The 21,967-nt window shown below is 43.0% G+C and overlaps 1 protein-coding gene across 5 annotated transcripts in view; it reads right to left on the bottom strand.

The window, feature by feature from the left end:
* Positions 1 to 9,351, bottom strand: part of CDK8 (cyclin dependent kinase 8) — an 85,573-nt gene extending 76,222 nt beyond the window's left edge. For 3 of the 5 annotated variants that reach the window (XM_074377949.1, XM_074377950.1, XM_074377948.1), the window contains exon 1: positions 8,992 to 9,271. Coding sequence is in view for 2 of the 5 variants with exons in the window: in XM_074377947.1 (XP_074234048.1) it covers positions 8,992 to 9,119 (128 nt within the window). In the remaining 3 variants the exon portion in view is untranslated. Of the gene's footprint in view, positions 1 to 8,991 lie in introns of all 5 variants that reach the window. The other 2 variants (XM_074377947.1, XM_074377946.1) reach the window with 2 other exon arrangements.
* Positions 9,352 to 21,967: the final 12,616 nt, after the last annotated feature.

Here is a 21,967-nt window from a genome sequence, read left to right as displayed (position 1 = left end):
ATTAGCTTTCAAGTCACAACCGAAACATCATCCTTGAGCCCCAAGAACAGATTAGGTACCCCCATGGCAACCTTTAATTTTCTCTATCACAGCCCTATCCCACATTATAATTACCTGTTTGCTTTCCTGTGCCCCTCAAAGTCTTGACTTTCCCCAAGGACTTACGACTTGGCCTGGTCACTGGTGAATTACCTATACCTGACACATTACAGACATTCAGTAAATACCTACCAAATAAATTATAAATTCAAAAATTTGCCCCAAAAAATTGCAGCTAAAGAGAAACTATATAGAATGCCAAATATTTAAATGACTTAATCTCATATTTAAAAGAACCTTCAATGTTAAGTCAGCATTAGAAAACAAATTACAAGTATGCCTTACTCTGCGCTTAACATTTTCTTGGAAATTGTGTATGAACTGAATTTTTCTGCGAACTGAGTCGCACAATAAGCATGCCAGGACAGCTTCTATACTTAAAGGGATTCTTTCATAAAGTGAAAAAAAAAAAAAAACCCAAACAAATATATCTATTCCACATGAGCTTAAATTTGCACATGATTTACTGGATTGTCTTAAAACAGCAGCCTCATAAAAATAATTTTTCAATACCTACCTTCTCTTTCCCCCCAAATATGACTTGTTTAACGTAAACCATACTACTGTTTGACAGGTTGTTTTTTTAATCCCTTAGTTCTCTAGACAACCTATAAAATTCAGGTGTGTAGAAACACCCAGAGTGGGCCTTGCATGGTCATGTGAAGAAATCCTCTCCTCGGGATGACTGTTTGTTAGAATTCATGGGCTCTAATTAAGTTACAGATTTTAAAGAGCTTATCTAGAGAGATGAGTAACTAGTTACCTTGAGTAGTAGTTAACCTAAATAATTTTTTATTCCTATAACAAAAGTAAACTTCAAATATAAAACCACCACAAAGTTCAAACAAAATTCAATGCCAACTCTGGTTCACCAATTACATTTTCCTTAAGTTTACAAATATAGGGTCTGATCCTCATTTAAACTGATTCATTTGTAAGAGACACTTTTAGAAGATACTTTATTCTTTGTAGTGGCTCAATTTTTCAAATACATGGGCCTTCTATCTGGTTCAATTAACAAATCTTGCATATGCCTTTGGCTCTCAGTGTTTTTCATTCTGCTGGTATCAATTTAGCCAGCCCATCTAACTGCTTCTCTGGGCATTTTCACAAAGCACTGCTTTTCTTTTCTGTAATGCTCAAGTTTTTAAGTTTAGCAAGTTTAAAAGGAAGACTTTCAAATGTGAATTTTAGGTGTGCCAAAAATAAAAAAGTATTAAATACCTGTCAACGTTCGGCAACGTGCCAGGAAGTGAGGGCAACAATCACTGCCCTAGAGGAAATCCGTAATATCTAACCCTAAACATTCACCAGAAAGACCCAAAGGACATATAAACATTAACCACATATACACTGAAGGACTTACATAACATATCTATGATGAACTAACTATGTTTTGTGGGGTGGTGAGTGAAGAGAGAATTATTGGAGTTGTACGTTAAGATAAAGTCGTTAGGATTTCTGAAACTAAATGTTAGAACCCATTTCAGCCGAGGGAAAACAATTCCCAGCACAAGGTGCTGCCTGAGAACAAGTTCGGAATGGCGGTCTGATTTGATGGAGGAGGAGTGGCTATATTAATCTATATTTCAGAATCACTGCAATAGACCAGTGTGTGCATACAGTCCGGGAAATGCGGTGGGCTATTAATAAATAAAGTGTTCTGGGGATTAAGGTGTCCAGGTCTGGTGGACAAAGGATAAAGATCTTGGTCCTAAACCAAAGTCAAGGTAAACCCACTCAAAAGTGGTTCTCAGCTGCTTTGGAAAAGTTCAGCAGCTTCTCAATAAGTTAAACATAGAGTTACCATATGGCCCTGCCTAAGAGAACGGAAAGCATACATCCACACAACAAATCACACACAAAGGTTCACAGCAGCATCATTCACAACAGCCAAAAAGAAGAAACAACCCAGATGTCCACCAACTGATGAATGGATAAACAAAATGTGGTACATCCATACAATGCAGTATTTTTCAACCATAGAAAAGAATGAAATACTGATATATGCACAACATGGATGAACACCGAAAACACTGTGCTGAGTAAAAGACACAAAAGGCCACATATTGTATAATCCTATTGACATGAAATGTCCACAACAGGCAAATTCATAGAGAAAGAAAATAGATTAGTGGTTGCCAGGGGCTGGGGTTGAAGAGGGCGAGTGTGGAGTGACAGATAATTGACATGGGGTTTCTTTTGGTGTGATAGTGGTGATGACCGCACAGCCTTGTGAACATATTAACCACCAGTAGATCACACACTTTAAAAGGGTGAATTTTATGCTACATAATATATCTCAACTTTAAAAAGGGGGTTCTCAGCATTTTTTCCGCGACAACACACCTGAAGGACATGACATAACTCTATCAGTAAAAGCAGCTTACTACAGCAGGGACTGGTTTTATGACTTTGACAATCACCGCACTAAAGAATCCAGAGAAAATGATACTAAGGGGTCTTTAAGTATTAAGACCAAAGTAACAGGTGAAAGTCACTTCTTAGTGACAACTTCAAGAACTGCCTTCAGGTGACAAGAGATATTTAAAGGCAAAAAATATCCCAGCTGTTTCTAAGTAACAGAGAAATGGCCAAGGCCCACTTAAGCTGCTATAAGGGACAATTTACAAATTGTTCTGAAGGAGGAAAAGGCCAGTAGGATTTTCATTCTCTAGCAGCAGCTAAGAATAGAGAAAGAATAAAAAAGAACAGACAGTGAGGATTGGATTCAACAATAAAAGGCACTGCAAGAAAGATGCCAGCAGCCACAGGGAAGAGCATCCACTTACTAGCACTGACGGGGCGCATACAGCTCCCAACTTACAGAGATCACATTTCAAATGTGTGTTCATCATAATTCTGAACACAATTGCCAGGAGAAATAACTTTTGAAAAGGTAGGTAAGTTTACAAATGGCCTATGATAATTTATAATAATTTGTCATCATTTCTGTTTCCCTAGCTGAAATCCACTACGCCGGAAGCCACCTCCCTACTGTCTCTTCATACACCAGAGAGTCCCAACAAGAGAAGTTCCCCTCCAATCTGTTGCCATCACCATCTCGGCAGCACAGAAAATTCGGGATCCCTACTCCTCACAGAGGTGAGGCTGAAGGAGAACCATCTGCTCCCCAGAGCCATAATCAAAAAGGAGCCCCACCACGGCAGCCTTCCGTCTGAGAGAGACCCCTAAATCAGCAGCTGGGGTTACAGAGGCTGCCTGTATCCTCCTGAGTCGCCAACGTTCTTGTGATGGGAAACTGCCACACAGACAATAAGGTGCTCGGTGCATGCTGATAAATGTATCCCCACTGTGACATCACAGAGACCTCATCACGTCCAGTGGGACACGGAAGCTTTGTAGTGCACGTATGTAGCGCTACATGTACCAGGAGCTCAAAAATGCTAGCAACGGAAGAGGTGTCAGAAGAAATAATTCAAACCCACAAAATTTGTTGGGGTCTGTAAGAGCACAGTACGAAAGCTCCCCCTTTGTCCTGTTTCTCTTGAAATGCCCTTTCTGATGACAGTCCCTGTCTTCCAAGATCAAAGAAGTGCCACCATCTTTGGAAGGCTTTTCCTGAAAACCTTAAGCAGCTGGAAGCTCTCATGTCTATGTCCCAACAGCACCTTGTATTAATTATTATAGTACTTATTTAGTTGCTACAGCATATTTATTTTTATTGAAATATAGTTATTTAAAATGTTGATTTAGTTTCTGGTGTACAGCAAAGTGATTCCATTTTATATATATATACTTTTTCATCATGGGTTACTACAAGATATTAAATATAGTTCCCTGTGTTCTACAGTAGGACCTTGTTGTTTATCTATTTTATGTATAGTAGTTTGTATCTGCTAATCCCAAACTGCTAATTTATCCCTCCTTCCCACTTTCCCCTCTGGTAACCGTAAGTTTGTTTCCTATGTCTGTGAGTCTGTTTCTGTTTTGTAAATAACTTCATTCGTATCATTTTTTTAGGTTCCACGTGTAAGTGGTATCACTAATACATTTGTCTTTCTCTGCTATAGCTTCTTTACATGTTTGTTTCCCCAGTAGTACCTTCTCAAATAATGGAATATTTTATTCATCTTTGCATTCACAATACCTTGGACAGTGCTTGGCAGGTAGAAGGGTCCAATGAATATTAGCTGAATTAGTGAGGAAGTGGATTTCTTCCAATGTTGAAGAAACAGTGAAAGTAATAATCAAATGGACCAATCCAAAATGAATTAATTTGCCAGTACTGCTACTAAGAAAATGGGATCTAAGCGTGAAACCTCAAAGTGGTCTAATCAGTAATCTGAGTGCACTGAATATTTAAGGCAGAAAAATTCAACTGCAAGTAGGTAAGAAATGCATAGTAAATATACTGCTTATCCCCTTCCATCATATTTTTTAAATGTTGTAAGGAATACTCCTTATTGGGCATATGAAATCCCCAGTGATGGGCATTATTACGTGTTATATTTGGCATTTCTGACATGTAAGGAAATATTTAAATCAAGTTGAACCAACCTAGGTTCAAATACTCGTAAGAAAAACTGTTAGAATCCTTTAGGGGAAATAAAGGGTTCCAACCAAGTGCTGATCACAGCTAAGGAATTAAAGCCGAATGAAAGCTCCAATGCAGATAGAAGAGTCCCTTGTGCTAGCCACCAAATGGACGGGTCACAGGAGTGGGAGCAGTCACATAAACCCCACACAGTAAGAGAGAAATCTGAGGGGATGCTACAGTGACACACTAGGTAACGGAGCCGACAAGTCTTTGGAAGTTACTAGTCTTCTTTTTGGCGGGTGTTGAGACCCCAGCTAAAGCATGAGGCTAAGAAATATGGAAAGGTACTACTGTCTAAAGTAAAATTTTTGTTTTAGTGGTTGTTTTCCTAATCATGCAAAAGTATTACACTGTATATTCATAATTTTTACTTCCTCAAATTATAATACTATGAAAGGCCCTAAAAATTATCAACTCAAACTCCCTAATCTTACAAATAAGTAAGTCAAGATCTACATGGGCAAATGACTTGCCCAAGGTCACAATGGTGATCAGAGGCTCTCTGAACTCAAACACAGTTGTCCAGGCTCTCCAACGTGGAACTCTTGGCACTAGATGAAGAATTTTTGTATCTTAACATAACTTACTAGTCTGCTCCTACACACACACACACACACACACACACACGGAGTCATACACATATACATATACGTGTGTATGTGTACAGAGACACTCACATATCTATATACGTACTTTAGCAGCACTTGAAAAAGCCAGGGCCATTCAGAAACATACTAAAAAAGTCTACCAGTTAATTGAAAAGACTAGTCCTGTGATAAGCAGGTCTGAAAAACCTGCTAAAACACCAAATCCCCATGTCTGTGTTTCTGTGTATCTTAATATGAAGCATAATGGTTAGCAACATGGGCTCCGGAGTAAAACATCTGCCTGTAATCCCCCAATTCCAGCTCTGACATTTTAACTGGTCATGTAACCATGGAAAAATTTGCTTAACATTTTTAAACCTCAGTTTCCTCACCTGTAAAACTGAAAAAACACAACTGACTTGTATGGTACTTGTGGATTCAAGAGATGATGACTATAAAAGACTTTGCCCAAGACCTAACACCTACTCAGTAATTTAGCTATTATTATTACCACTGCCTACTAATCTCTGGGTTGTTTACAAAAATGCCCCAACAAAAGTATTCTGTGTATTTCTCTCACTCTCTTACACACACATACACACACACTTCCAGTTACATAGTATCTGTTCTCTTGAACATACAGCACAGCAGACCAAGAATCCTATTCAAGAAAACTCTTTTTGCTTTTCTGTTTTGGAGATCAAACTCTTCCCCCAAATTAATTTTTAAATTCTACAAGGTCCAGTCCAATAATGAGAATTTAGAATTTTAAAATGCAAACTGTTTTCTGTCTTCTCACACTTTTCTGTTCTTCCAAACGAGGAGTTTTTGGTCGCCTGAATTCTGCAAAGAGGAAATGCAACTGACTCAGAAAGAAAATGAATCCCCTGCTTCCCACTGAGCACCCTTTCGGTGTTCAGACACAAAGGACACTATCTCATTTATGGTGACAATGAGAGCGAATTATTTCCAAGATTTATTGTGCATTTATGCTTTAACTCTATTAGAATCTGAAATTAACATAATTATAAAAGGCCCCTTTTCCAGGTATAATCAAGCCTCAAATAAAGTATTTCCCATCCCCTATTCTTTGAAACACTGAGTTTATCAAAAGTGTGGTGTACTAGCAGGATAGTATTACTAATTCTTAAAATCAAAGAAATGACCTTTGAGCTGTTTTATTTCCTAAAACAATAATTTAAGAAGTCAAGTCCTCTAGTCTAAATTTTTTCACTAATCATTCATGTCTATGATGCTTGCTGGACAACGGAAAGGATGCATTTTCATACATTCATTTTAACAGCCAAACACATCACAACAAAATTTATTTCATTTTTTTTTATAAATCTCAGTATTCTCTTTGAAGGTGTTACTTTCTGGGTTACTAGAGTACTCCGAAATTTCAGTTGCAGAATATATAATTTAATTTGAAAGTAAATCAATACTAGAAACAAATTATTTGATCATCATCTTTTTATAAAAGATTAAACAGCCACAAATTTTATTTTACCAGGACTGAAATGCATTAAATTACATTTCACTGACATGAGATCAAAAGAAGCTCATAAATACAATGCTGCATTTTAGCAGAGTGAGGTTATAGGAAGCCAAACCGAAAAATATTCCCTCTGGAACACAAACACTGTTTTAAGTAATTTTAAAACTCTCTTGACATTTGATCCATTAAAAAAAGAAAAGTTCTTCCTATAAACAAAATCATTAAAGGCTGCTGAAAAACAAGCCCCAAGAATTATAAACAAAAAGTTAATTTTTTCAAAATGCAATGCTACTTTCTATCAAGAATGACTAAAAAATGTTCATGTACTATATACTATACATTCAGCTATCTTTAAATTGGGTAATTCTTCTAAAATTATTCTTAGCCTAAATTAAGACTTGACCATGAGATATAAAATGTGGTCAAAAGAACCTCTTACCAGTAAGCAGTATTAGTTTTTTAATAAAATATAAAATCAAAGTTAATACAATTTACATGTTTTATTAGCTTAAATTGGTAATTTATGAAAACAGAATCGGCTTTTCTCAGAGAAGTTAAAAGAATTTAAAGTCACCAGAATTTTATAAAACAGATGACAGACTGGTCAAATGTACTAAAATGTCTAATCTCATGGGATTGGGGATTTTATGAATATCCCCCAAATTATATAATACTGGGGGATGGGAAAATGGCTTTAGGCTTTTGGAAAATATTGTATGGGAAGTTAACAAGGATAATTTTTAAACTATGTATGTTATTACAGGGCAATCCGTCAATGAAAAATACAATTAAACAGCAAGAGTCAACAGCATCTCTAGACGTGGATTCCTCAAATGTCACCAGACTATCCATCCTGCTAAAAGGTACTTTGAAACACATGCAGCACCCAGAGTATCGAGTTTTCAAATCCCTGCCTTTTGCAGATATCTGTACTGCTTTACTGCTGCGTATAAGCACTGAAATGAACATTACAAATTCACTGGAATTAATACCTTCTTCCTCTTAAGAGTCCATTTTAAGTTATTTTAGAAAGCTATCTCAGGAAATCTAAGAAAAATGTTGAATAAATATACACTTCCTTTCGCAATATTTAGAATACTAAGGTATTTATAAATATGGCTTCCCCCCAACCCAGGTAACTTCAACTTTATGAATGGTTTCATTTTCTTAGTGCTAATACAGTTCAGTTCTGAACATATCCTCCTATCTAATGGGGGGGGGAGCAATTATTTTAAATGTTAAAAAGCAGCTAACCAAACTAACTGTGATGTTCAAGTAAAGCTACTTTGGTCATGTTAAAGTCTAAAGATTATGTAATAAGCTTTGACATTATCTTTCCAGAAATCTTCTAGAGTGTCAAAGGCAATAAAGACAACATCCGTTTCTACAAGAGGAAAACAGGGAGTTAATAAAATATATTTTCTCAACTAAGAAATGCCTTCTCTTTTGTCAATATTACAAGACAGTCATGTACTGACAAAGGAAAAGTGAACACTTCACTTGCCTGTTTAGGAAACTAAATTGGGAGCATTAACAGTCATTGACTTAATTAAGTTATTTCTAGGGAAGAATATAAGCGACTATTTAAAGTTCGTTGCCAACTGCTAGGTTTTGGGGGAATCGTCTGAACAAGATTCCCCAATTTGTCATTCGCTTTTTTCCCCACCACACACCCTGCACCAAACCCCCATTGTTCTAGATAAAACTCGCAGCTAATGGTATCTAAACAGCAACTGCTACATTTATGTTGCAGAGGATCACTATGAGGAACTCTTCAGAACCACACTGACTTGCTGTTTTCTCTCCCCTGAATACAATCCGAATTGGGTGGGATCATAAATCAATCACACACTGATTGGGGGAGGAGGGGAGGATCACAGCTTCCCTTCCAGACTGACGGATGTCACTCCAGAGGTGGGTGAGGAAAGCCCCAGGTTACCATAATAAGTCGACCCCCCTCCAAAATCATTTACACTGATGTTTTCTAACGAAATTTTAAAGAAAAATCTAGTATCGAAACCATGGAAAAGTCCACAGCCGAGGAGGTGCTCCTTTTCCCCGTGAGCCCCGCAAGTGGAGCCCAGCGGCACAGCAAGAGGGTCTGGCGCGGGCTCGGACCCCGCGCACCACTTCCTCCCGGAGCCCGGGCTGCGGGGACCCGGGCGGGGACCGGCAGGCGGGAGACGCGCTCGGGCGGCTGCTCCGCTCCCCCGCGGCTACCTGCCCGGCCCGCGGCGGACACTCACCCATCCTTCCTCTTGGCTTTGTAGACGTGACCGTAAGTGCCTCGGCCAACTTTGCAGCCCTCGTATTCAAACAGGTCCTCGACTCGCTCCCGCTCGCTGCTCAGCTTCACTTTAAAGTCATAGTCCATTGTCACAGCCTGCGAGGCCGGGGAGCGGGGTCGGGGCGCCGGGGGGCAGGGGTGGGGACCAGGGGAGCTCCGGCAGCCGCGGCCCCCGGGAACCCGCCCGCTCTACGCCCGGCGGCCGCAGCACCGGCCCGACCGCGGCGGCAGGAGCAGGAGGAGGCCCCGCGAGGGCGCCGGGGACATCCAGGGGGGCGGCGGGGCAGAGGCCGGCCGGGGAGGCGGCGCGGAGGTCCCCCGGGCGCAGGAGAGCGAGGAACGAGGGCTGGGGGCGGGGAGCGCGGTCGCTGCCCTTGTCCCCGCGGGCTCCCGGGGCGCCGGTCCCGGGCGCTCCGGCCGCGCGCTCTGCCCCCGCGGCGGGGAGCGGCGGGGCGGCGCGGCGGGCTCTCCCTCTGGCGCTCGCGCTCGCGCCTCGCCGCTCTCACACACACACGCTCACACTCACTCACTCACTCTCCATGCACTCAAACAGAAAGGCAGCGCCGCACAACAGCCGGTACCTCCTCAGAGAGCGGAGGGCGGGGACTCGCGGAACCCGGCCGCGCTGTCGCAAAAACGTCGCGAAGCCTCGGCGGCTCGGCCCTCCCTCCGACCCGCGCCGCGCCCGCCGGCCGGCCGCCCCCGCCGGGGCCCGCACCCCGAGGGCTGCGCGGGCAGGACGCGGTGGCCGGGGCCCGGAGCTGCCACCAGACGCACCCCGTGGGCCTCCCCGGCGGTGGCCGCGGCCGCAGACTACAGTGCCCAGAATGCCCTGGACGCCGCCGTGGCCGCCCGCCCTGCGGCTCCACCCCCATGTGGGAAGGTGGGAGCGTTGCGGGATGGGATCCGTAGTCCGAGGGGAGGGCAGTAGTTCCAATCCCTTAGGGGGAAAATTTTTCTTTTGCTTTGATGTCGCTAGAGTCTGATTTGGGCCAGAAACTTAACGAAAGAAATTCAAGTGTGACGGAGGTAGTTTGTATTAGGATCACATTATGTGCCAGTTCCGAACAGCATAGTTTAAAGGTTTAAATTATTATCGAGAAAGTCTATGTATTTGTCAACTGCCCAAGGACTATTACTTGGTTATTCTTGTCGTTCACAGGCTGATAAGGGCTGCACGGTGATATCGGCGTGCTGACTCACGTTGCGAACATTATTAAAAGTGAGTCAATTAGGAGAGGCCACGCTGGTCCTAAATAGTGTCATTCTTGTGACCAGATGACCATCAGAATGCGTCCCATCCTCTCAGAGGGGACATCATTTTGAGTACGGTCTCCTGCATCACAGCTCATAAAAACAGCAGTTATTAGCCATGATTACAGCAATAGGTCTAAATCCACGGAAACGTAGTAATTTTAAGGTAGGAAGGGTGTCAGGTGGAGGACTCCTGATATCTTGATAATAATCCCTCGTTTTGTTTTATCCCTCTTATTTAGACCTCTGTTTTTCATGTTTTGATTTTATATGTATATTCATTTTACTTTCTACAATTGCTGTCATTTCCACTAAAGCTCCCACTCCCCAGAGGACATATAATCTCTCCCACTTTTAACCCTCATAGCACATTTTCTCACCTTTCCTGTGGTATTCATCAAATTCTGTTCTTATTTTCTGCTCTCTTGCCAGATTATAAATTCCTATGGGAATTCATATTTGCATCTTCCATAACACCTAGCATCATGGCTCGATGGTGGTGCACAGTAAACACTCGTTGAATTAATGAGTAAAAACATTTAGGTCAAAAATATCCACATCCAAATGTTAAGTGTGAAACCATTATATGAAAACTCCTCAGAAGGGCTCTTATACAGATTTCCTTGGAGAAAATAATGACTTCACCACTGGTTTAAAGGAAGTTGTTTTTACCGAGTACATCAGATATTATTCAGTGTTTGAGTACACTGACTGGTTTGGTGGGCCTGGGTTTGGATCTTGATGTGCTGCTTATTAGCAGTATGTCCTCGGCCCCTCAATCTGTTTCTTTGCCAAATGGAGATACAAAAGACATCAGTTCAGAGTAAGGGCACCAGAAAGGCAAGCTTCCACGAATGGGATGCTATGTTTCTATTCCATGATGTAATTTCGGTGATTCTCTAGCAGGACTGTTCTTTTGCATAAAGAATTCAAATTTTCCCCCCTAAATACGGATTTAGAATAGACCCTTCCTGAAACATATAGTTTGTGTTTCTTGAGGGATGTATCTTTTCATCCAAGTAATGACTCACAGATCTTGAGAAACCAAACCACTAGTCCAGATGAAATGTTGCAAAGTATGGGACTGGGCTAGCCCTTCCCCCAGTCCCCACCCGCACCCATCTCCCAAACCACCTGTATGTGACATTCCCCAGCCCTGAAGGTCCCAGACTTCTAAAAATGTACTTTGACGACTGTTTTGACTCTCTCTACCCTGTGGCTGAAGATAAGACTCCCCTATGAAAGTGGGGTTTTTTTTTTAATACAAGTGGAGTTAAAAATTTTGGGGGGGGAGGTAATTAGGTTTATTTATGTATTTATTTTTCTAATGGAGGTACTGGGATTGAACCCAGGACCTCGTGCATGCTAAGCACACACTCTATCGCTGAGCTGTACCCTCCCCTCCAAGTGGAGTTTTTTAAATAAAAACTGTATAGATTTTAGAGATACAGCATGATATTTTGATACATACGTACATAGTGAAATAATGACTATAGTCAAGCTAATTAACAGAGTTTTTACTATCAGTTATCCTGAGGCAGGAAAGGAAACCAGCCTTGGACAAGGTCAGAGAAAGGCTGGCTTTTCTCTCTAAAGCTATGGTGAGAATCAGGGGTCTGGACTCCAGGCCGGTGGCCCCTTAACAGAGCATCAGGAGAGGGGAGCGAAGGAAGAGAGAGCCACCAGGGCCCCTTAGAGGGGAGCTTGGCTGCTGTATTAGGAGAGTAGTATCTAATATCCCAGCTTTAGGTTTTTATTTTCTGTGGGTAATTCCCTTCTGTTGTCCCCAGGATTTCAGCCTGGCCTGCCCTGTGGAGACTGTGTCCATGCGTGGAAGAAAGGAAAGAGAAGCAGCCAGAGACTCCACTATGAAGAGGAGAAGGAGCCAAAGTACGGAGCTGGGAAGCCCTGGGGCACAGGTTTGGTTTCCAAAACTCTGAGGGATGGAATCTGTGTTTAGAAAAGGTTTCCTCTAGTCAACGGATCAGACTATTATTTAAATGAATTAAACACATCGGGGACAGAGAGGTGCCATCTGAGTTTGATTTTTGACACAGGTCATCCTGAGATCACGCATCTCTTTGCTCCAGGATGACCTCCAGTGACACTGTAGAGTCTGTGACCCTCATTGGTCCACGTTCCAAACCGTGTGCAAATAACGTTCAGGCTAATTTTCATAAAATGTGGTTTTCTTTACATTCTAAAATGAACAACTCCAGTCTAAACATGCCTCTCAAATACAAGCCCCACATTTCAACTGCCTCCTGTTCGGCCTAAGAGGATACTGTGCTGACATCTCAAACTTAAAATTTCTGAAACCCAACATACCATCCTGTGCCGTGAACCTCCCAATTCCTGTGAAGAGCGATGTCGGTAGACAGACATTCTGTTGTTTTCCTGCCAGCCCTTCATTAGCTGTTCATCGTCCACCATACTCACGCCAAATATGCCTTTGTCTGTCCTGCTCTCAAAAACTGGATGCTTCCTCATACCGTCTCTGACCTCTGCGGTCCTACCCATCCTCCAAGGTACAGCTTAAATGCCTAACTTAGTCATGCAGACTTTCCTGGTTCTTGCAACTGCATGTGACCTGTCTTTACCACCAACTCGTACGCCAGCCCTGGCACCACTGCACTTTGTTTGTAACTCACATAGAAACATCACAGCTACCTTGTGTTTTAGTCATATATTTTAGGTACTTGAAAAAAATCTTCCCTTTAATAAAAACCTTAGTAACTGAATCTCTGACTTATTCGTCTCCATGTCTCCCGACAGAGCCCAGCACATAGTTTGCATAATTATATTTAATTAGGATGTGTTTCATTGGATTGATTTCTATAGATTGAAATGGACCTTAATAATAAAAGGGGAGGTAGTCATTTTGAAACATTTGGCATTTGCCTCAGTCCTGCCTCTGATCATGTACTTTTACAGCATGCAAAAAGTTTAGTGCTTTGTGATATATTAATGTAAAAATCCTTCCATGTCTTCTCTGCACTGACCACTGTCTACAACTTTTAATTCAGTTTCTTGCTCAGTATCAAAGTGTGCTTTTGATGTTAAGCGTCTAATCTCTCATTCTGCAGGTGGAATGTTCATCACCTTTATCTTCAAAAAGCACATTAAAGCACCTGTATTTGAGTTTTGTGTTAGACACAAAAAATGGTAAGTTAGATCAATCAATACTCCAGTCTTTTATCATTTTTCAAAGAAAATACTATTGCAAAAAGTATCTCAACTAACTCTAGAAGCATCCAGAATTTAATTTAGAACTTAGAAACAGCTAGAACCAAAAAACCCTTTCAAAAAGGACTTTCTTTCTCCCCTTCGTCATGTGAGTGTCATTTGTTCTTATGGAGTCATTTGCTCCACATGACTGAACACATGACCACCAACAGTTGCTGAATTTTCTATCAGATGCCTGTCATTAGAGAAGAATTGACTCTATTTCTCAATCCCAGTTCTAAAAACCCCAGGAAGGGCTCTGGTCCAGCTGGGTCAGGGGCCCATCCTGGACCAGCGACGTGTGTCCAGGAGGCAGGGTCACAGAGGACTATGAGGGCTCTGTCATCCGGAGGGATGAGGAGGACGGGGGTGGGGGAGTTTGCAGGAGGTGGAAGAAAGCGCTAAGTAGCACAAAGAGGTACAGCAGGGCAATGAGATGGAAAGTGGGCCGGGGAGGAGGTTACTTAGATTGGGGGATGACAAGGACTCTGAGGTGATGCTTAAGCTGAGACCTGAATGATGAGGAGCAAAGGCTGCCACTGGGAGGGAGCAGAGCAGTCCAAATGGGTGGGTCAGATGGACAGCGAGTGCAAAGGCCTCAAGCTGGGAGCCAAGGAGCAGAAAGAAGGCTTGTGCGACAGGGAGCGTGAGGGAGGGGCTTGTGTGAGATAAGGACGAAAAGGTGGGCAGGGCAAGACTACACAGAGCCCTTTAGGGCACAGGAGGAGCTTGGGTTTTATCTTAGGGCAACTGGAAGGTTGTAAGGAGGGGAGTGACCACAGTCCTCACTTTGAAAAGAACATCTTGGCTGCTATGTTAAGAGTGGACTGTAGAGGCGGTGGGGAGCTCAGGGGCAGAGCATGTCCTTAGCATACACAGGGTCCTGGCTTCAACCCCCAGTACCTCCATTAAAAGAACTGAATAAATAAATAAACCTAACTACCTGAACAACAACAAAATTTTTTTATTTTAAAAAAGATTAAAATTTTTTAAAAAATGAATTGTAGGAGGCAATGTAGGCAGACAGACAGACAGGTAGACAGATAGGGGACTTGCTGCTCAGTTGGATGGGAAGTAACAAAAAGGAAGGAATCAAGATGACGCCTGAGGATATTGGGACATTTAGGGGAAAAAGTAAGAGATCCATTTTGGACACACCCAATGTCTCGGAAATCTAAGCGAACATATCTAGTGAGCAGGTGGATACAGGAGCCTATATCTCAAAAGAAAGATCAAGACTGGGGATAAAAATTTGGAAATCACCAGCCAGACAAATTGGGTAGGTCACCTGCAAAGTACATTCCAGTGAGAACAGAACAGATCCCTGAAAATTCTGTTAGTGAAAGCAAGACTTGAGACCAGCCCAGATTCAAAGAGTGGGCAAGCAGACTCCACCTCTTAACCGTAGGAAGTGCAAACTGTCACGGCCACAGTCTTCAGTCCATCCCGGGATGGACACATATCAATCTGCAGATTTGGTGAAAGCTGAAGTGGTTCCTTTTCAGATGGCTTTGGTTTTCTCTACAAAAAGAAAAGTTCACCTGCTGTGAATGAGCAGACAGGGGTGGAAGGAGAGAAAGCAATGATTTCCTGTCTGAAAAGACTGCAGGTTTAAAACAATCTTTGGGCAGAATTAGAGAGCTGGCAGGAGGCCATCGGAGGACATCTAGCCAATGTCGGGCCCGTTTGCAGGTGCAGCCATGCCTAATACCAACATCCATCTGCCCTGTTGTGAGATTTCATCACCAGTGCTCAACAGCCCAGGTGGAGACCAGGCAAGGACAGATGTTGGATTCATCTGGAGTTAGGGCCCTGCCAGCTGAGTTGGATGAAAAGAAGATGAAAGATGGGAGGTGAGGATTATTGGCAGCAGAGTGGTCAAAATGACAGACCATGACATTTAGCCTAGGTCAGGAGGGACATGAAGACAGGATTTCCCCTCTTATACCATAACACAAGCTTGAAGTTTTTCATTTAGTTTTCTGCAAAATAATGTTAAACAAATACCTTCCCTCCTCCCTTGCTTCGTTAGTACCTGTGTATGGGGCCAAAACCCTCCCGTCAAATGCACACTAAGTAAAACAGACAGCGGGAAAGATAGTGTAACAGGTTAAAAGTGATTTCTCCTTTTCTTAACTAATGGATTCACATGACAGTGACTGATAAGAGCATCCCAAACTGAGCATCTCTCCCATTGGTTGGTGATGAATTCTGCTCTCCAAAAGTAGTAAACTGTTAAAGAAAATTTACCTCTTTAAACTGACATGCAGTATTATAATCTTGTCCTCTTTTCCTCTACTGGACACCTTTTTTCTTGACTAAACAATATTACTTTAGTTTTCAATTCAAAATATTTTGCCACAAAACAGTGTAGCAAGTCATCTATAGGAACACAGTTTAGTTTCATGTTCAGTTTTTTTCAAGGTTTAATGTGTTACCCTGGCTTCTCGTTCCAATCTGTTTTGCCTTCCAGGTAGCCTGACCATGTTATTCAGGCACAATCATCAGAAAAGCCGCGTCTTTTCTGGCTGGTTCCTGTACAAACATGGATCTCCTGTGAGTCACATGGCTCTCTTTCTATTAGACACAAACATGGTGAGGTCACCTCTGCAACCACCTGATACTTGACACCCCAGGTTACTTGTTTCCACTCAACTCCATGCCCAGAACCTCTGGAACTTTTTCTCCCTTAGTAGCCCTACCCCTCCACCAACCAGCCAAGGTCAAGTTCCATCAGATATTGTCCTCCTTGCTCAGAAATCCTACATCCTGTTTAAATTTGCAAATGTTGTTGTACTTACATCATTATTCTGCTCAGAAATCTTCAAGGACCCGATGCCCTTTCATTGCCTACAGCATAAAGTTCAAACTCCTTCATCTAATATTCCAGGCTCTGTATTTACTGTAGCCTGACTCATGAAAAGACTTTAAGGCAGTCTGCAATAGGAATGCTAGAATTAGGTTAGAGTGCTCAGCTGCACCCAGCTTGGATTTCCACAATCTGAGTTCTTCTGTATCAGCTCCTAACCAGTTTCCCCGATGCTGCTCCCCGCCCAATAAACAGTGGTTCTTGACCTTGGCGTCCATTGGAAATACCTGGGGAACACCCCACCCCACCCCCCGCACAGCAATGTTGATGTAATTGATCTGGGCTACAGCTGGGCACTGGGATTCTTAAAGCTCCTAATGAGACTTCAAGGTTGAGAACCGCTGTATGAGGACAAGTGTATTGATCCTCCCTAAAACGTTTATCTTTCCACTCCTTCCCCATCCACTACCCCTTGGCTTCTTTACTTACTAAGCCCTACCCCCTCTTTGAGATGATCCTCAGGTACTGCCGGGACCTTCCCACCACCCGAAGCCGACACACTCCCATAGCAATGCCCTGTTTACACTTACTTGGCACTGAGCATGTACTTCTTTCTTTGTGTTTATCTTGTCTCTTCAGCAGGATTCTAAGGCGTAGGAGGACAGGGCCTGTGTTCTACAGCTCTTTTGACCTCCAGAACCCACCACAGTGCCTTTCATACCAGGTGCCACTGTGTTTCATGGGAGACGGTGACGATGATGACGATGATGTAGCAGATGACTGACTAGTCAATGCTCTGACCACAGCCCTTCAGATTTCTCTCTTCATGGAGCCACCACCCTCAGGCTACTGGAACCCCTTTCACATGCAAAACCGAAGTGCCTGGGAATTAAGCCACCTCCACCTTAACTTAATGACCGTGGGCACAAGTATGAATACACCAGCTCTTACAGCCTCTGATTGGGACAACACTGGGGTGACCCTCACTGTCTCCTGTGTCCCCCTTAATTTAGGTCCAAGTTGGGATTGAACTATGACTCTGTCTCCTTTCTTCCCAGTTCCACTCCCCAACTCCCTTACTGGTTTTTCCTGGGAACACTTCCTAAATCATTTTCACATGAATCCTTGCCTAAGGTTCTGCTTTTTTGGAGAGGGAGGAGGGGAGAGTTAACCTAAGACAGGTGATAATAATGTAATAGTAATAGCAGCTAATGTCTATTGAATATTTTCTACATGCAAGGTATTAATTCATTTAATCCTAAGAATTAGGTAAATTATCCCCATTTTACAGATTAGGAAATTAAGGACTGCCGAGATTAAGTAATTTGCCCAAGGTCACACATATAATCAAAGCAGGAACTGAAAAATGAAAAGGATACGCCTGCAGGTCAAGGACAGTAGGGGATGAAATAAAATTTAAAAATTAATTTCAGTTAGTTGCCACTTAAGCTTTGTGGGTGAGTCTGAAACTGAACCGCCATGTATACTTTTATTTTTTCCTTTATGAAATGAGTTCTAAGTTCTGTTAAGCAATTTATAAACTTTCAAACACTATCAATTTGTAGCTTAGAAACTTCATTTCTAAGTGACTGTCATATAATCTCTTCTACTGCCCCCCTCCTCCTCACTCCTTCCCACAGTACTTTATCTGCTCCCAGGAAGTAAAACCCATATTTGGACAATCAATAATTTTAGGTCTACTACAGGTTAAATGTGTATTTTTTGTGGGGCAGGTATAGCTCAGTGAGAGCATATACTTAGCATGCACAGGGTCCTGGGTTCAATCGCCAGTACTGCCATTAAAAAAAAAGTAAATTTCCATTATAAATAAATAAATACGTAAACAAACAAACAAACCTAATTACCTCCCCCAAAATGTGTATTTTGGAACCTGGGAACTAGCATGCCTGCTTTCCCTCTAGGACATGCATTCTAAGCTGTGAACAGTGCTTATTGAAATGGTTTCCAGCTCTTCCAGCTCTGTGTCCTCCCCTTTCCCTCCCCAGTGCACTGCTGTCTCCCCCAGATACGACACAGTTTTCAACATGGCGTTTGTGGACTCTTCCTTACCCAGGAGTCACTCCTCTGTTCCATCCCACTCCTTAATTCCTGTGACTGTTTACTGAGCTCCTATCTTAAGCTGTGCCCTGCTGGCTTCTATGAAACCGGCTGGTATGGTATCTAGAACGTGGCGGGTACTCAAATGTTTATTTCCTTTTCCACTGACACTGACCCTCCCATGAGCATGTCCTTTCCTGTTCTGATGTCTCTTCCAGTAAAATAGGTATGCTTTAATCTTGCCGTCCTTTGCCAAGACTGTGTTTCGTAAGTCTGAGTAAAATTTGTGTTTCCTGTCCGTAGCCTGGAGATCCTGACCCTCAGACGTGGGATGCTTCCATCCGAGGACACGGGAAGAGTCCCTCTGAACATAAAGCTGCTCTCTGGTTCTGCTGGGCTCCTCGTGCCAGAGACTGACAAGCAAATCACCCAAAGGAGGTGGGGCTGCTGCCTAACAGAGGCAGAGAGAAATTTGCTCGGCACCCAGAAGGGCCACTGGGGGCAGTTCTTGGGATTCCCGTGCCTGACTGTAAGTCAGGGCAAGGGCAAGGGCAAGGGCAGCACTACGCCCTGAGAAGAGAGTGATAACCTGCTGGGTCAGTGCATCCATAGAACCACCTCCACCAGCAGAAGGAACAGCTGAAGAGGAGGGGAATCTAAAAGCACAGCGGACAAGGGAGATAATCGTGTCAGTGACAGCCTGGGGGCCAGGTGTAGCCGCAGGGACTGTAGTTCAGCCCATTATAAAATTTCCCAGAAATTGTGACTAATAAGAATTGTGGAGAAACCGTGCTTGGATGGAGCACCTTAATGGGAAAAGCAAGTGATCTAAGCATTGCAGCGGGTGGACTGTAGTGAATCCTGCTTGTGCCCGGCCCAAACCCACTTTGTCAGCTGGTGCATCTGTACTCCAGCTGCTGTGGGCACTGGATAACAATTCTAGAGGCCACCTTCTGTGGAGAATTGTCCCCCTGCCCCTGCAGACCTCGGCCAAGGGCATGGGGGTACGGAAAGCTGGCCTTGCTGGGTAACACTTGCTGGAGAAGGTCGTGGGATCAGCCAAGGCTCATTCTTACCTCCTTGCCCCCCTGGCCAGTCCTGCTTCCTCTGCTCTCTTTCTCCGGAGAGCACTCCTCGAGCAATATCACTTGAATAAGAATCCTTGTCGCAGGCTCTGTTTCTTGAGACCTGACCCAAGACAGTCTGAGGCTGAGCTGGAGACATGAGAGTGACGAGGGCAGGGCTGGAGGCTTTGGGCACTCTTCCCTTCTTTGGGGTGCCATCTTGTGTACAGGCTGGGACACTAAAAATGGCATGACCCAGACTGTTTTGCAACCACTGTTCTGGATGCAAATTAGATTCTGCCACTAAAATGTATTTACCAAGGTGTGGAAAACAGCACTGAAGGAGAAGCCATATTTCCACCCGATTCTGGCTGTTTTTCTGATGGTGAGCAAGGCTTTGGAGAGGGAGGGTTTTCTGCATACTGATGCAGCACAGGTGCCAGCTTTGATGGTGTTAAGCGGTGACTGGGGGCTGTGGTGCCAGAGGCTTTCCCGTGTTGGCTTCCAGACCACTGTGTCACAGCAGGAATGCCACCCGTTCCCGGCAGGACTCCAGCGGCAGCCTCAGAGGTGGCAGCGCTGCTCTCAGGTCAGCAAATGAACAAATGTGGGGTTGGTCTGAGGCTCGGTCTGCAGCCCGCTCCACTACCCACTGCACGGATTTTGTAGGTGCCCAGTTCCCTGTAAGAAATACATTTCTGCCTTAAAAAAGTAGAGTCATTTTTGTATCCTGCCTTAAATCCTGGCTGATTTGAAGGAAGATTTTTTTAGCTGCAAGAACCCTAGTAAAATAACCTAATTAAAGACAGAGAATGATGTGAGGACACAGGAGAATCACACAGACCCGTTTGCTGACAAAGTAACTGAACTCCTTGGGAACCAGCAAGCTCTCTGTTTGTTTCTTTTCTTCTCTAATTACAGTTTTCTTGCCCATGGCCTCCATCTGAGAGGTCTTAGCCTTTCAGTCTACGTGACATTTCAGTTCTGTTACAGTTAACCAACAAGGTCTTCGTGACATAATTCCAAACTCCCTGAAAATCCGAGACAGGTACCTTGTTTCAAATAGCTGTGGCCAGAGAGGTGGGATCGCATGGTCCAGAAGGACCCCTTCCAAGGGGTCCTGAAAGGAATGGGGGACCTCTCTCAAACACAGGTTTAAGAGGCTGAGCCCCCCCGTTTCCCTGGGTCCACACATCTGTCTGAAGGGTTTCTGATAGAGTGAGACTCCTAAGCTGTCGAGGGAGGGGGTCCATTCGTTTGCTAGCTCTGCCATAATCAAACAGCGCAGACTGAGGGGCCTGAACGACAGATCTTTATTCCTTAAAGCTCTGGGGGCTGGGCGTCCAATGTCAGGCTGTCAGCAAGTTGTTTCTTCTGAGGCCTCTCTGCTGAGTTTGCAGACGGCTGCCTCCTCGCTGTGTCCAGACGTGGCCTTTCCTCTGTATACGTGCATCCCTGGTGTCTCTTCCTGTGTCCAAATTTCCTCTTCCTCCAACGACACTGGCCAGATTGGTTTAAGACCTACCCTAATGGCCTCATTTTAACTTAACATTTTAAAGGTCCTCTCTCCAAATGTAGTCACATTCTGAGATACTAGGGGGTTAGGGTGTCAAAATATGAATGGGGGAGGGACACAATTCAACCCATAACAGAGGGTGTCCTTGAAGGTGGTTTTCTTATGCAGGAAAAGACTATAAAGAAGTTTCTCTTTAGGAATGGAGTACTGACTCATGTTACAGCATGGCTTTACAACAGTCTGCTAAGTGAAAGAAGCCAGGTGTAAAAGGCTGCCTATTGCATGATTGCATTTATAGGAACTGGCCAGAACTGGCAAATTCACAGAGACAGAAAGTGTATTAGTGATTACCAGGGGCTAGGGGTGGGGTGGCAAGGAATGGGATGACTGCTAATGGCTGTGAGGTTTCTTTTTGGGGTGATGAAAATATTTTAAAATTAGATTTTGATGATGACTGCACAACTCTGTAAATATACAGAAAATCACTGCATTGTATACTCTGGGTGAATTTTATGGTATGTGAATTGTGTAGCTCAATAAAGCCATATAAAAGATATTTTCAGATGAAATTAATAAAATACTCTGTAAAAAAACCCTTTGCTTTAAACAGTTAATATTCAATTTAGCAAATTCCAATTCAATGTCCTAGTTAAAACTTAGGCTTTTAAATCTAGTTTACAGCTCTTATTATTCTAGTAATAAGTATGGTAACTTTAACAGATTTAGAATTAGACTTCTACTAACTTTAGATCTCATTCACATACTTATTTAATCATCTTGAAACATTTTAAATTATTTATAAATTTAATATTTTATTTCATTAATAAGTAATTCAAATGTTGTATTTATTGCTTTCCTGAATCTTTAAATAATCATGTTAAAATTAATCATAACACTTAATATGATGAGCCTAAATTTCTCTTAGCTGTTCTTATATGTCCACAAACTTATTAAGATTTCAACTTAAACTTAGAAGTCTAAATCAACTACTTACATGCATTTTAAATTT

Source organism: Camelus bactrianus, chromosome 14, assembly GCF_048773025.1.
Source record: "Camelus bactrianus isolate YW-2024 breed Bactrian camel chromosome 14, ASM4877302v1, whole genome shotgun sequence".
NCBI classification, from domain to species: Eukaryota; Metazoa; Chordata; class Mammalia; order Artiodactyla; family Camelidae; genus Camelus; species Camelus bactrianus.
This window is presented reverse-complemented; position numbering and strand designations above follow the sequence as displayed.